This window comes from Hemiscyllium ocellatum, chromosome 34, assembly GCF_020745735.1.
Source record: "Hemiscyllium ocellatum isolate sHemOce1 chromosome 34, sHemOce1.pat.X.cur, whole genome shotgun sequence".
Lineage (NCBI taxonomy): Eukaryota > Metazoa > Chordata > Chondrichthyes > Orectolobiformes > Hemiscylliidae > Hemiscyllium > Hemiscyllium ocellatum.
This window is the reverse complement of record NC_083434.1, coordinates 23138626-23154710: the sequence shown is the minus strand read 5'-3', so window position 1 is coordinate 23154710 and position 16085 is coordinate 23138626. Positions and strand designations below refer to the sequence as shown.

The 16085-nt window shown below is 42.1% G+C and overlaps 1 protein-coding gene across 1 annotated transcript in view; it reads right to left on the bottom strand.

The window, feature by feature from the left end:
* Positions 1–16085, bottom strand: part of LOC132832153 (collagen alpha-3(VI) chain-like) — a 118307-nt gene that overhangs the window by 66964 nt on the left and 35258 nt on the right. Inside the window, exons 5-7 of the mRNA XM_060849902.1 lie at positions 14398–14744; positions 12499–12577; positions 4896–5041 (exon numbers count right to left, since the gene is read on the bottom strand). Coding sequence (XP_060705885.1) covers positions 4896–5041; positions 12499–12577; positions 14398–14744 — 572 coding nt within the window. The remainder of the gene's footprint in view (positions 1–4895; positions 5042–12498; positions 12578–14397; positions 14745–16085) is intronic.

Genomic DNA, 16085 nt, shown 5'->3' with positions numbered 1-16085 from the left:
GCCTCGTGTTCCCACGAGGAGGTTGAACAGTTCATCCGCTTTACCAACACCTTCCACCCCGACCTCAAATTCACCTGGACCATCTCAGACTCCTCCCTCCCCTTCCTAGACCTTTCCACTTCTATCTCGGGTGACTGAATCAACACGGACATCTACTATAAACCGACTGACTCCCACAGCTACATAGACTACACCTCCTCCCACCCTGCCTCCTGTAAAAATGCCATCCCATATTCCCAATTCCTTCGTCTCCGCCGCATCTGCTCCCAGGAGGACCAGTTCCAATACCGTACAGCCCAGATGGCCTCCTTCTTCAAGGACCGCAGATTCCCCCCAGACGTGATCGACGATGGTCTCCACCACATCTCCTCCACTTCCCGCTCTTCCGCTCTTGAACCCCGCCCCTCCAACCGCCACCAGGACAGAACCCCACTGGTTCTCACCTACCACCCCACCAACCTGCATATACAGCGTATCATCCGCCGTCATTTCCGCCACCTCCAAACGGACCCCACCACCAGGGATATATTTCCCTCCCCTCCCCTATCAGAGTTCCGAAAAGACCACTCCCTCCGTGACTCCCTCGTCAGGTCCACACCCCCCACCAACCCAACCTCCTGGCACCTTCCCCTGCAACCGCAAGAAATGCAAAACTTGCACCCACACCTCCTCCCTTACTTCTCTCCAAGGCCCCAAGGGATCCTTCCATATCCATCACAAATTCACCTGCACCTCCACACACATCATCTATTGCATCCGCTGCACCCGATGTGGCCTCCACTATATTGGGGATACGGGCCGCCTACTTGCGGAATGTTTCAGAGAACACCTCTGGGACACCCGGACCAACCAACCCAACCACCCCGTGACTCAACACTTTAACTCCCCCTCCCACTCCACCAAGGGCATGCAGGTCCTTGGACTCCTCTATCGCCAGACCATAACAACACGACGGTTGGAGGAAGAGCGTCTCATCTTCCGCCTAAGAACCCTCCAACCACAAGGGATGAACTCAGATTTCTCCAGTTTCCTCATTTCCCCTCCCCCCACCTTGTCTCAGTCGAATCCCTCGAACTCAGCACCACCTTCCTAACCTGCAATCTTCTTCCTGACCTCTCCGACCCCACCCCACTCCGGCCTATCACCCTCACCTTGACCTCCTTCCATCTATCACATCTCCTCCCCCAAGTCCCTCCTCCCGACCTTTTAGCTTAGCCTGCTGGACACACTTTCCTCATTCCTGAAGAAGGGCTTATGCCCGAAATGTCAAATTTCCTGTTCCTTGGATGCTGCCTGACCTGCTGCGCTTTTCCAGCAACACATTTTCAGGTATAAAATAGATGTACCCATTGACCTAAAAATGGATGTCATTGAATTTGAGATAGAGGACAATCTTGATATTGAACTTATTTACTTTGGTCATGAGCAAATGGAACTGTTTCAACATGCTGCATCAGACAATCAGAGCAAGAGCCAAAACATCCCATCATTAGTAGATGACATGAACACAGTAAGCAGGTTCCTGAACAACTACACATCCTGAACAAGTATGAAGATGGGTTAGGCTTATTGAAAAACATCATTTTCAAGAGTAAGCAAGTGCTGATTCTCAAAGTCTTACATCAAGACATGTTGAACTGTCTCCACATTGGTTGCATGGAAAACCAAATGACTAGCATTCAAATCTGTCTACTTGGCATCAACGGAGGCATAGATTGATCAATACAAATGTGCATGTTATGTCAGTATCATCCATCCCAGCTATTTAAAGATTCAATTATTCTGCATGAAATTCTCTTTGAACTGTGTTCCAAGATTGCCACAAACCTATCTCAAATCCAAAACCCAAGACTTTATGTTGATGACAGGTTATTTTATTAAATTTCCTTTCATCTGGCATGGCAAGGATGTGAACAATATCAAGTTAGCCGACTTTATTAACTGCTATCTTCAGCATGTTTAGTGTCCCACAGCAGATTATGTCAGACATTTGTCTTCAATATGTTGCCGAGCCCATTCCAAGATATATGCACAAAGTGGCAGTACAGCATATCACATCCTTTTTGCATTATCTGCAATCCAATAGTCTAACAAAGTCTATTATACATACACTTAAAACAGTGATCATGAATATAAGACAATTTGTCAAGACTTCAGAATTGCCATTTTGAGATTGTGAGCAACGCTTCAGTATAAGGACCTATCCTCACCAGTTTACGTTGTACAGTCCATCAATCTCACATTCTTCCTATCCAACTGAATGTACATGCAGCCTTATTGGAGAAAAGAGAGAGGGTGGTGCAGGAACATGATTGAGGAGCATGTAGACAATTATCTCAGCTTCACCTAGATCAAGCCATACAATAACACCAATGCTTGGATATAGAGTCATAGAGATGTACAGCATGGAAACAGACCCTTCGGTCCAACCCATCCATGCCGACCAGATATCCCAACCCAATCTAGTCCCACCTGCCAGCGCCCAGCCCATATCCCTCCAAATCCTTCCTATTCATATACCCATCCAAATGCCTCTTAAATGTTGCAATTGTACCAGCCTCCACCACATCCTCTGGCAGCTCATTCCATACACGTACCACCCTCTGCATGAAAAGGTTGCCCCTTAGGTCTCTTTTATATCTTTCCCCTCTCACCCTAAACCTATGCCCTCTAGTTCTGGACTCCCTGACCCCAGGGAAAAGACTATCTATTTATCCTATCCATGCCCCTCAATTTTATAAACCTCTATAAGGTCACCCCTCAGCCTCCGACGCTCCAGGGAAAACAGCCCCAGCCTGTTCAGCCTCTCCCTGTACCTCAGATCCTCCAACCCTGGCAACATCCTTGTAAATCTTTTCTGAACCCTTTCAAGTTTTACAACATCTTTCCAATAGGAAGGAGACCAGAATTGCATGCAATATTCCAACAGTGGCCTAACCAATGTCCTGTACAGCCGCAACATGACCTCCCAACTCCTGTACTCATACTCTGACCAATAAAAGGAAAGCATACCAAACGCTTTCTTCACTATCCTATCTACCTGCGACTCTACTTTCAAGGAGCTATGATCCTGCACTCCAAGGTCTCTTTGTTTAGCAACACTCCCTAGGACCTTACCATTAAGTGTATGAGTCCTGCTAAGATTTGCTTTCCCAAAATGCAGCACCTCACATTTATCTGAATTAAACTCCTTCTGCTACTTCTCAGCACATTGGCCCATCTGGTATAGATCCTGTCTTAACTGAGGTAACCCTCTTCGCTATCCACTACACCTCCAATTTTGGTGTCATCTGCAAACTTACTAACTGTACCTCTTGTGCTCGCATCCAAATCATTTATGTAAATGACATATATGGAAGTTATTGAAAAAACATGCTCAACCCAAAAGGTACAACATTGCTATTTGCAATGGTTCTGTTCTAATATGCAACATTAGACACATTCAAATTGCATACGATAATCTATGGGTAATCCAAGATGAGGATTCAGACACTGAAATTATTGCGTTAATACTAGATAAAACACATCCACAGTGAACAGTCCATACCAATCAACAGAGGCAACTAACATACAACATTGTGAAAGGATGCAATTGCATCCTGAGAATGATCCAAGAACTCAATTTAGTTGCATGATATATGTCCACCAAAGCACAAGCTTTGTATGTAAATATGCCTCTTATTTTTGATCTATGTACTTGTGCACGTTTCTCATCTGAGCAATCCTATTTTTTAAAGGACAAAAAGTGGGACGTTAGACGTTGCTTACATCCATGATCAGACAAGCATGTACTTAGGGATGGCATGGTGGCTCACAGCAACTGGGACTCGGGTTTGATTCTAGCCTCGGGTGACTGTCTGTGTGGAGTTTGCACATTCTTCCTGTGTCTGCGTGGGTTTCCTCCCACAATCCAAAGATGTGCTGGTCAGGTAATTTGGCCATGCTAAATTGCCCATAGTGTTAGGTGAATTAGTCAGAGGTATATATAAGGTGGGTCGCTCTTTGGAAGTTCGGTGTGGGCTTGTTGGGCCGAAGGGCCCTGTTTCCATACTGTAGGAAATCTAATTTACTTTTTATAAAGCTAAGGGATGATAGTAGTGCCATCATACCATGTGATATTCTTGTATAAAGGGATTATCCCATCTTGAATGAGGGGCTGCTGTACTTTGTAATCCATCAGGAATGTCAATAAATCAGCATGTTATCTGACAGAGCCCAAAACATGTTGGTGTCTGTGGTTGGGCTGTAATGTACAAAGTGTTTTTTGTAAATCAATCTTCTGATATTTATTGTCAGTAAGCAGTCTGTCACAATGTTCATATTACAAAAACTGACATTACACCAGGATACACATTACTGTACCAACAAGAAACAAAAAGAGAAGTTGCTGGAAAAGCTCAGCATATCTGGCAGTAGCAGTGAAGAGAAATCAAAGTTGATGTTTTGGATCTCATGACCCTTCCACAGAACCAGAACCGGAACCAAAGCGTTAACTTTGACTTCTCTTCACAGATGCTGCCAGATCTACAAATGTCTCTTTTTGTTCCCAATTCACAGCATCTGCAGCTCTTTCAGTTTTTGTTACCAACCAGCAACACTGGCTGGCAACTCCTGAAGGTGAGATCTAATCCTGAGTTAGGGCCAGCGGCCACAATGCTAACCAGTTCAGCCCACCAGTGGCTTGTTATGGCTCTGGGACAGAGTCTCCCACAGCATGAGTCAACTTCTGATGAACTTTCCTTCTAGACAGGGGGTGTGTAGACTATCCTGCTGTGACCGTGCAATCCCATAAATTAATTTTCAGTATCTGGATGAATCAGCAAACTAAAACATCAGAACCATCAGATTTAAAAAATCCAATTGTTAAAGAAAACTGCTTTTCCAGGCTTACATACTATTTGTCTACGCAAAGCACTTCCAACATCCTCCATTTCAATGGATAGTTTTTTTTTGTATTCAAATCCTCGTCCAAACTCAATGAAACGGATGTCGTTCGTGTCTGGACTATCCTCCAAAGCCACAGTGATGAGGGTGTTGACTCCTGTAATTATAAGATTGCCATTTATTATGTCATATTGCAGAGATTTGAGCAGGACTAAAGATGTTTGTGGTATGGCTGAGTATTGCACTGCACTATTGACCTGTCCTACCTGTTCATCTTCCTTCCCACCGATCCACTCCATCCGACCCACCGACCTATCACAATTACCTTCCAACTGCATCCAACTATCACCCTCCCATCTACCTTCTCCCCAGCTCCACCACCTCACCCCTATTTATCTCTCAGCCTCCTTCCCCTCCACATCCCCGATGAAGGACTTATACCTGAAATGCCGACTCTCTTGCTCCTCGAGTGTGGCCTGACCTGCTGTGCTTTTCCAAGACCACACTTTTTGACTATTATTACTTCAGAGAAAACAATTTTTAAGGAGGGAAATATGTTGTGAAGTGTGTAATGGCAAGTCCAAACAATTTTAGATAAAAAAAGACATGGTAATTTAAGTCCCTTCCTGAGACAATATCTTCCAAATCGATGATCACTCGCATCTATAAGGACAAGGGCAGCTTATACACGGCAACACAAACACTTCAAGTCACACACCATCCTGAATTGGAATTATATATCACTGTTCCTTCACTGTTACCACAGCAGGATTCTCGAACTCCCTCCCGATCATCACGTGAGTCTACCTTTAGCACATGAACTGCATCGATTCAAGAATCTTCTCCAGGATAACTAGCGATGGGCTATAAATGCTGGTCCAGCTAACAACACTCATTCCATGAATACTTAAAATTACATTTACTGTAAAGTCTTGTTTTCTGAACTATTATCATTTTTTAAAGAAGATTCACAGACAGTTTCACTTCTTAAAAATCAAGGATGCAGAAAAGGAATTCTCAAAATTATATGAATATAATAAGGAACAGCTTTCTGAACACACTGCCTACAATTCATGCAACAAGAATGGTTATTCGAGTCAGATGCTGGAGCACAGCTGGTGTATTTTGGAATGAGAGCTGTGAATAAATCTCTATTTTAGAAGGGTAGGTGAAATTGAGGAAATGAGTCAGAAAACTTATTTGTTGAATGTCAAGTTTCAAGTGCCGTTGTTAAAAATGAGAGGACTTGTTACATTGATATGATAAATTCGAGTAAATCCTGTCAGATCCAGACACCATCAATAATGCTACATTTTAAGGGCTGGGAAGGGTTTAGCATGGAGGGGTGCATCAGTTTGGGAGCAGACCGCGTGGTTGTTAATGCTGATGTCCAAACTGCCAATTTTCAGGTTTCACTCCCCTTCGGAGAAGCACACTCACAATTACTGTGTTCACTGGACAATTGAAACCACACTGACATGAATTTTTGACGTGTGATGCTTGGTGCATCTCTGCCAATGAAAACAACGTAAGAGCTCAGCAGTCATGAGGGACCGAATGAAATTCAGAGTATATACAGCTATGCATACTCAGCACCAACAGCTGCCTTCTTACCTGATGGAAAAGAATTGTTCATGACAGATTAGACCTTGGATGGAGACCGGTATAACTAGCAACCGCACTAACAGCAACCCTGGCAACAGACATCTGGTTACAAACTGTAGCTGAACATGGGAGAGAAAGTCAGGAAGGGCGACAGTAAAATGCTGATCGCTGGAGGTCACGCTGAGTACAAAAGGGTCTGCAGCAGATAATAGGCCTCCTTGGTATGCTAGAAACACAGGTGGCACCATTGACTGGATTAAGTGGTGGAAGAAGCTGCAGCCTCTTCAAAGAAAAGCTTATCTTTGCAGTGTTTATTGCGCATGTTTTACTAGGGGCTGACAAAGTCACAACCACTCTCAAATTTCTTTCTCTGGGTCTTTTCAGAGTGATTTACTAGATTTACCAGTCAAGATCAAAAAGTAGACATAACTAACAGTGCTGGAAATTAGATTTGTCTGGGATGATTCCCAGCAAAATGCAGGGGAAATCTAATTAATGGCTTTGGTTGGTTTCCCACCAGTGCAAGACATCTTTATCTGTAGATGTGCTTTAATCAGAACATCCACGAGTGTTATCCAGCCATGGCTACCATCCATTAATGTGCAACATGTGTGAGACCACAAAATGTGCTCCCTGCCATCATAGAATCCCTACAGTGTGGAAGCAGGCCATTTGGCCCAGCAAGTCCACACCGCCCCTCTGAAAAGCATCCAATCCAGACCCACACCCTGTCTCTGTAACCCTGCATTGCCCATGCCTAATCCACCCTGGGGAGTATGAGTAATTTACCACGGTCAATCCATCTAACCAGCACATCTTTGGACTTTGGGAGGAAACCACAGCACCCGAAAGAAACCCATGCAAATGCAGGGAGAATGTGCAAACTCCACATTGACTGGAATGGAATCAAACCCGGGTCCCTGGCACTGTGAGGCAGCAGTGCTCACCACTGAGCCACGAAAGGAGAACTGTATAAGTTGGTGCCATGCCACGCTGAAGTGCTGGTGAGGGAAAGGACTTTCACGAAGCTGGGACTTGCCATTCAGGCAATGACAACACTCTGTGACAAAAAGAGTGAATTGTAAAGCAGCTTCTCCATGCCCGCATTTCAGAAGGACTGAAGTGCAGCTCGACACATCTTTACAGCTTGTCTGTTTCCTTTTGCCTGCTAACAACTGATGGGTTATAAACCAGGCCTGAGACTGCTCTCATGTTGGGAAAGAGGAAATCCGTTGGGAAAATCCCCATTAATTCCCTCTTTAATGACTTCAATTTCCTTCTAACAACAGATGTGGAGGTTCCAGGCATATCCACCAACGCACCCTGGGAAAAATAGCTGGAGGTGGGAATACGTTGCCAAATAGATTCTTTTTTTCTCATTTTCCCTGCCTCCACAAATCCCATGGCCATGAGAAAATCCTCAGCCCCCCGCAACAATGCTCCTGATTTTTTTTGAATGAGAGTTGTACTGCAAGGGGAGATTTCTAGTTTTCTGGTGCTGACCAGTGAACATGGGAGATAATTAGAATACTACCCTCAGTTTTTCAACAACTTACAAGTTATAAGTCTTTCAAAGATATCTTGAAGATTAGTTTCCCTACAGTATGGAACAGGCCCTTCAGCCCAACAAGCCCACACTGACCCTCAGAAGAACAACCCACCCAGACCCATTCCCCTGACTAATGCACCTAAGAGGCAGTGAGGTCTGCACATGCTGGAGATCAGAGTTGAGAGTGTGTTGCTGGAAAAGCATAGCAGATCAGGCAGCATCCAAGGAGCAAGAAAATCAATATTTCAGGCAAAAGTCCTTCATCAGGAATGCACCCAACATTATGGGCAATTTAGCATGGCCAATTCACCTGACCTGCACAGCTTTGGACTGTGGGATGAAACCAGAGCACCTGGAGGAAAACCATGCAGACATGGGGAGAATGTACAAATGCAACACAGGCAGTTACTTGAGGTCGGAATTGAACCGAGGTTCCTGCTGTTATGAGGTAGCATTGTTAACCACTGAGTCACCATGCCACCCTATACTTTAAGTCTTTAAACATGGCCCTGATTTTCTCTGAATATTCTAGTCTTCTCATTATCAAACATAGATTTTATTTGTAAATAAGCTATTATTTCCATCACTTTAAATGTATTCATCACCGTTTCTATTGCCAGAATAAAACTCTTTATGTTTCTAAAAAAATCCCCACACCATTTAAATGTCTCAATATTTTTCCGTGATTGGTAAGAGGCCTCAATTATCCTTAAAAGAAATCCATTCAAAATTATTCACAAATGTTTGGAAATGATATGCTGTGATTTTTATTCAATTTTATCTTTTCATATCTTCTCCTCACTTTTACTTTCAGATAGTTTCCAAACACTCCCCAGCCATATTTCCTTAGATATTTTAAGTGTCCCTGTGAAATAACAGTACAGAGGCCAGTATCCCATCACCAAGTGACCCTTTATTTACACGTACATGGTACATGGATTCCGACCAGCCAGCTCAGAGCCAGTCCCTGGAGTGAAGAGACTCTCTGAATCTCCTGTTTATATCTGTCAGCTGGGGCTCCATGATTGGCCCAGGTTATCAGTCCCAATCAAGGATCTCATACACAAAGAGATTTTTCTAGCCCTTGTAACAATCACTATACCTTGTTGTTGCTGTTAGCTTCGCCTTTATTTAAATGTGTTTGGTTCAGTGGTTAGCACCGGGATCTCGGGTTTGATTGCAACTTTGGGCGACTGCCTGTATGGAACTTGTACATTCTCCCCGTGTCTGCATGGATTTCCATTGGGTGCTCCAGTTCCCTCCCCCAGTCCAAAGATGGCACCTTAGGTGGATTGGTCATGATAAATTGCCAATAGTGTCCAGGAATGTGTAGGTTAGTTGCATTATCCATGGCCAATGCAGGGTTACAGGGATGGATCTGGGTGGGATGTTCTTCAGAGGATCGGTGTGGACCTGTTTGGCCAAATGGCCTGTTTCCTCACTGTAGGGATTCTATTCTATGACATGTTTGGCAAGGTTTACATTGGTGAACACCCCGTGAAAAGATAAATACTCCATGTTGTTCATGTCCTCTATTGCATTCTTCTATGCTGTTTGAACACAATTATCTGAGTTAATGTGTACTTGTATTTCAAATGAAGTCATTAAACCCCAGTCATTCCTTTTCAATATTTTGTCAGTGACTCCAAACTTTCATTTAGGAAATAAAAGACATGAATATCCAGTTGACAATCCAGAACAACGGCTTTTCGGCAGCTCACGGTGATATATATTAAAAAAACTATCGTGTGCATTGATGAATTGAGAGAATCTTTCCTCCTCTCCACTGCTGGTGTATTGTTGAATTGTCATTACTAGGCCTCATGATGAGTGTTGCAACTTACCATTTGAGGAATCTTAATGAAATGTAATGCTATCATCAATCAACATTCATCAGATCACAATCTATTGGATGAAAATAAGGCCCAAACCTCCAGCTTCTTAAGTTACAAATGCTAAAACCGCTGACAGCAATCTTAGTTGATAATCTTTGAACTTTCCAATCTGTATAGCTCTAGAGCCATACTCTTGTTTGTATATTTCTATAGATTTCAAACATATTCTTAATAGATCAACTGCAGATGATGTTTGACTGCCTGTTCTTCATTTGAGAAAAGGGCTGTCAACAACTGAAAATCGAATTGCCCAGTATTGGTTTGGACTGAGGGTAGACTCTCAGTCACCCAAGGCATGAATTGGATGAAATAGATAAGAGAAGAGACTGTCTAACTATTTTTTTCCATTCTCTCCTGGGATGTGAGTGTCGCTGACTGGCCAGTAGTTATTGCCCATCCCTAGTTACCCTTGAGAATGTGGTGGTGAGCTGCCTTCTTGAACTGCTGCAGCTCTAGTGTTGTAGGACACTTCCAATATTGATAGGGAGGGAATTCCAGGATTATGAGGCAACAATGGCATTATATTTTTAAGTCATGATGGTGAGTGGCTTGGAGGGGAACTTGCAGATTGTGGTGTTCCAATGTATCTGCTGCCCTTGTCATTCTAAATGGAAATGGTCATGGGTTTGGAAAGTGGTGTCTCAGGATCTTTGCTGAATTTCTGCAGTGCATCTTGTAGATAGTACACACTGCTGTGATTGTCTCTTATTGGAGGTGGTAATTGACTATCATTCGTGTGTCTCAAATGTTACTTGCCACTTGTCACCCGAACCCAAGTATTGTCCAAACCTTGTTGCATTTGAAGCTACTTCAGTATCTGAGGAGTTGCAAATGGTGATGAATGTTGTCTATTCATTGGCAATGAATCTGACCTTATGAGGAAGGGCTGGCTTTTGGTGAAGCAGCTGAAGGTGGTTGAGTCTAGGAAACTGCTCTGAGGAACTCCTGCACAAATGTCCTGGAGCTAAGAAGACTGACCTCCAGCAACCACAACAATCTTCCTCTGTGCCTTGAGTACAACCAGTTGAGACTTTGCCCCTTGATACCCTTTGATTCCAGTTTTGCTAGGGCTCCTTGATGTCACATTCAGTCGGATATGGCATTGATGTCAAGGGCTGTCACTCTCACCTCATCCTCTGGAATTCAAAGCATCTGCACAAGCAGTGTTGCTTCACAGGTTGCAGGACTGGAATGACATTTTGAGCTGGTGATGGATATGTTATTCTCCAGCATTTGACTTAAAAGGACTGGGGTTTATGGCAGAACACTTAGAAGTATAACATCCAGAGAGATTTAGACACACGGGTGCACAGATCCCTGAAATTAGTAACCCAAGTGGATAAGGTAGTCAAGAAGGTGCATGGCATGCTTGCCTCCTTTGGTTCGGGCATAGAGTATAGAAACATTGCTGGTCATGTTGCAACTGTATAGGACTGTAGTCTAGACTACAGTGGTGTTGGAAAAGCACAGCAAGTTAGGCAGCATCCAAGGAGCAGGAAAATCGATGTTTTGGGCAAAAGTCCTTCATCAGCTTCCTGGTGAAGGGCGTTTGCCCAAAACGTCGATTTTCCTGCTCATCGGATGCTGCCTGACCTGCTGTCCTTTTCCAGCACCACTCTAATCTAGACTCTGGTTTCCAGCATCTACAGTCCTTGTTTTTACCTGTATAGGACTGTAGTTTGGCAACATTTAGAAAATTGCTTATAGTTTTGGTCACCACACTACCAGAACGATGTGGAGGATTCAGAGACAATACAGAAAATTTTATCAGGATATTGCCTGATTTGGATGGTTATAGATACAAGGAGAGTTTGCACAAACATATTTTGTTTTCACTTAAATATCAGAAGCTGTGGAGCAACCTGATCGGACTTTTAAAAATTACCACAGACATGGATAGAATGGATAGTTGGAGTCTTTTTTCCAGGGTAGAAATGTCAATTACTAGAGGGACATAGGTTTAAGGTAAAAAGGAAAACTTTAAAGGAGAGACAAGTCTTTTTTACACAGATGATGATAAGTGCCTGGAATGCACTGCCAGAGGAAATAGTAGAAGGAGATACAACAGCAATGTTTAAGAGGCATTTTGAGAGAAATGAGAATAGGCAGAGTTTAGAGGGATACACACCATGTAGAGACAAAAGATTTTAAATTTAAAAATGTGTCAGTGCAGACTCAGTGGGTCGAAGGGCCTGTTCCTGTGCTGTGCTCTTCTTTGTTCTTTGTTTGTCCCTCAATAAAGTCGAAGAATATTTAATTCTTTTTTGGTGAATCAATCAGTTGGGGGTCATTCTGGACTGACGAAGTCCCCTTGCTCACTCTATTACATCTCCTTGAATCAAAACTGAAGCTGACTGGTGTATCATTATTCCACAATGACTAAACTGCAGGAAGGTTCACTTTTGCTTTTCTGGTTCCTACGACTTTATGGTGACGTATCAATGAGGTTTACCAAAACAACTCAGGCTTTACAATGATTCCAACCAATGGATGGCACAATCACTGTGACCTAATAAGACCTTCAATGACCCCAATAAAACCAGGATAAATAAATAACACTTGTACCTTTATCTCTCAGATTCTTGCTTGTTTTTTTAAAGTTCTCCTTGGTGCCATCTAAGCCATCTGTAAATATAAGCATGACCTGCAAAAGATCATGTTGAAATATATTTATTCAAGTAACACATTTAGAGCAAAGTATTTAATGCTTATTTGTTACCATGAGGGGCAGGTGTTGTCTGATCATTTTTAAACAGGTGGCAGAATTCTGAATCTAATTGATCTCATATGTTGGGTAAAGAATGTAATATTGATCCAGAGGATGAGAATGGGGTAGTAAGTGTCCTAAAGTTGGAAGTTTGCACTTACCACTTAGTTCCCCCCAAATCTTTACTCTAGCCAAATGCCGGAATCATGCAGGAACCTCAGTAAATCATGCAAACCAAAATGCTATAAAGCAATTTTGAAGGAAAAACAGGCAGATTTGCACTGGAGTGCGCACTTTCTACACGTTGCCTTCTGTGAGTATTTAAACTAGCAGTTCTTAAAGGACTTTTCCCCCACCATAGCAGCTCCACCCCATTGAACAGTGCAGTGTGTGAAAGTTGACTTATTTGCTGCCCCTGCAGAATTGCTGCAGCCATCTGCCATTCTCTCATGATAGTTAGCTTCATCCCTGCTATGTTGTAAATAGGAAAATGTTTGTGTCCCCAATGTTTCTTTCTCACTTACTTCTTACCCAGCTGATGTTATGAGCTCCCACTCACTACACATTGTTCTTTGTTTGTAATGTGTTAAGCTTCAAGTTGGAGTGGATAAAGTAAATGCAGTTTCATGTGCTTCACAAGTTCTGCACAAATACCGAGCTATTATCTAATCATATTTTATAAAGTCCCACAAAGTCTCAGGGGTACATGTAATGGTAATATCAGAGAAGGAAGATTCCAGAGTGAAACCTGACTGACAGACTATGAGTTTTTGCAATTTCTTTTTACCACAGAGGTCAGTCGCTGAACATGTTTATAAGAGGCTGCCAAATACTTTGAGCAAAAGAATAACAAAGTTACACACAAGTGGGAAGACAAACTATTTTACACTATTAAAAACCATCTGAATTAGTCTTATTGGAAACTTAAGAAATAATGATTCAATACTTTCACACAACAACAGCCTTAAAAATACACAAATATCAGTGAAAGATTAAACTGTTTCCACTTTAAAGTACCTTGTTCAGTGATCACATTATATTAGATTTCTACATTCATTTCTTTGACTGATGTTGCTTCCTGAGACTAATAAACAAAGTGTTAACAATGCTCACATACTCCTTAACATGCATTCCTTAATGCATTCAACAGTCTCGTAGGATATCTTCCTCTCTGATGTTATGTGATCTTCTGTTCCTGAGCTTACTTTTACCAACTTCTAAGGCACTCTAGACATCCTTTCTCTGCCCTCACCACTTTAGTGACTGCTACACTACACTGCCACTCTTACAGGCAGTTTTCTCTGAATGACTTGCCTCTCTGAAAGAAACCTGAAGGAAATAAAGCTTTTCAGTGTATTTAGATACATGTGACAATAAATTAAATCAAATCAAACATTTCCTAACTTAAATGCTTCTTGCTTCCTAAAAGATTTTTCCTCTGTCTCTGTTTTCCTGGATCAAGAGCCTTTTATTGTTCTCCTACTTTTCCAAAGCATGAAACAATTTACCTCAAAGGTTTTATTCTGTTAATGATGGCTTAATTTAAGCACATGTAAATGAATTTTCAGATCGCCCAATACCACCTTCAGATTCAAAACTGAACTCCTCTTTTTAAAATGCACAATATAGAAATTCGCATTAAAATAAAAGTTATACATAGTCTTTTTCACTTTGAAACCCAAGTTTCCAAAATAATAGCAATATTATAAAAATATTAATGGGAATCACCAAAAGAATTCTTACAGAAGGATACCTACTTTTGCTTTTGAAGTTGTTTCTCCAAATTTGTTCCCCAGCACCTCCAATGTCTCAAGATTTAAATCAATTTTGGACACAGCTTGTGTTGATGTGAGGTTATGAATTATCTCAGCGCTATAGTTTTCAAATTTTGTGTCAAAGATAACCTGGCCTGTGTCACTTTTTGCATAAAACGCCACTCTGATCTCTGGCTGAACACCAGACATACAACTAATATCACTCGCAGATGTAATTCCCTGCACAAATTCGTCCAGCCTTAGTTGCAATTGTTGTTGACCATTAAATATATTCTGTGATCCGAACCATCCAGGGAAATCAAATCCAACAGCAATGTCAACGATGCAGTCTGCAAGTCACAGAGCATGAAAACAATCAGAATCCACATTATTAATTTCATTTCATATGTCAACAGGCGATAAACATAAAAATAAAATACTACAATTAAAAAGAATAATAGAATACCTATGATTTGGAGATGCCTGTGTAGGAATGGGGGGTACAAAGTTAAAAATCACACAACACCAGGTTATACTCCAACTGGTTTATTTGGAAGCACTAACTTTTGGAACGTTGCTCCTTCATCAGGTGGCACAACCATCTAATGAAGGAGCAGCGCTCCGAAAGCTAGTGCTTCCAATTAATTTTGTTGGACTATAACCTGGTGTTGGGTGATTTTTAACTTAGAATAACTTAAGTTGTTTGAAAATATTCATCCTGCTTGTGATATTCATCAACAGGTACCAACTTTAGTCATTAAGTATACATTTTTAAGATAACTCATTGTTTAATGGCATGAATAACGAGAATACATGCCTGTGTGCTATGAGATAGGAATCACATATATGTGGTTTATCTCTTGTTTGGATAATTGTCATTCAGTAATGTTTGTCTGCTACTTTTCAGACATTCAGACAGACCCACAGAAAGTACGTCATTTGAAGGAGGATTTGAACAACCATGTGTCCATTTCTAAGCTGATAAGCAAGTTAGTATAATTGTGAACCCGAGAAGCTGAAGCTGTATTCACTGCCACCAATCTTTTTTTTGTGGCTGTTAGTCTAAACTACAAATACCATGGAAGGAAGGACACCGATACAAAGTCTTAGGCAGAAGGTGGGCTCAATCTTGATGAACAGTAAAGAGGTTTATTGTGTATCACATAGATTACATTACATTTCAGATCCCTCAAATGGGGACGCGATAACCTAGTAGGGATTGTCACTTGACTATTAATTGAGTTGGAATTCTATGGACCAGAAGATTCTTCTGCCACAAAGCATTATAGGTTTTCTCATCAAACTCGCTGCATTAATTGCTCCTATAGCACTGCCCACACCTGACTGCCACTCCATCTTACTATGCACATTTTCAGAACAGTTCATCACTCAGCAGGTAACTACTGAAAGAACAACATTCTCTGCATCTGCACTATCTTTGAAAGGCCATTGTCCTCTTAGACAAGCAGTGGCATTCTGAAGCTGTGCTGTTCATCGCACGACAGAGATGGAAGACAGCAGAGGAAGGGAAGATGGTATCGTGATTCTCTGTGAGGTCCTGGTGGATAGGGTTAGCACAAAGGAGGAGCCTCCTCTTCCTGTGAACAGCAGTGAACATCGCAACACTCGCCCCTCCTCAATTCTGACCCCTGTCACCTCTCAGGTAAGAAGATCCTCTGTAAGTGCGAACC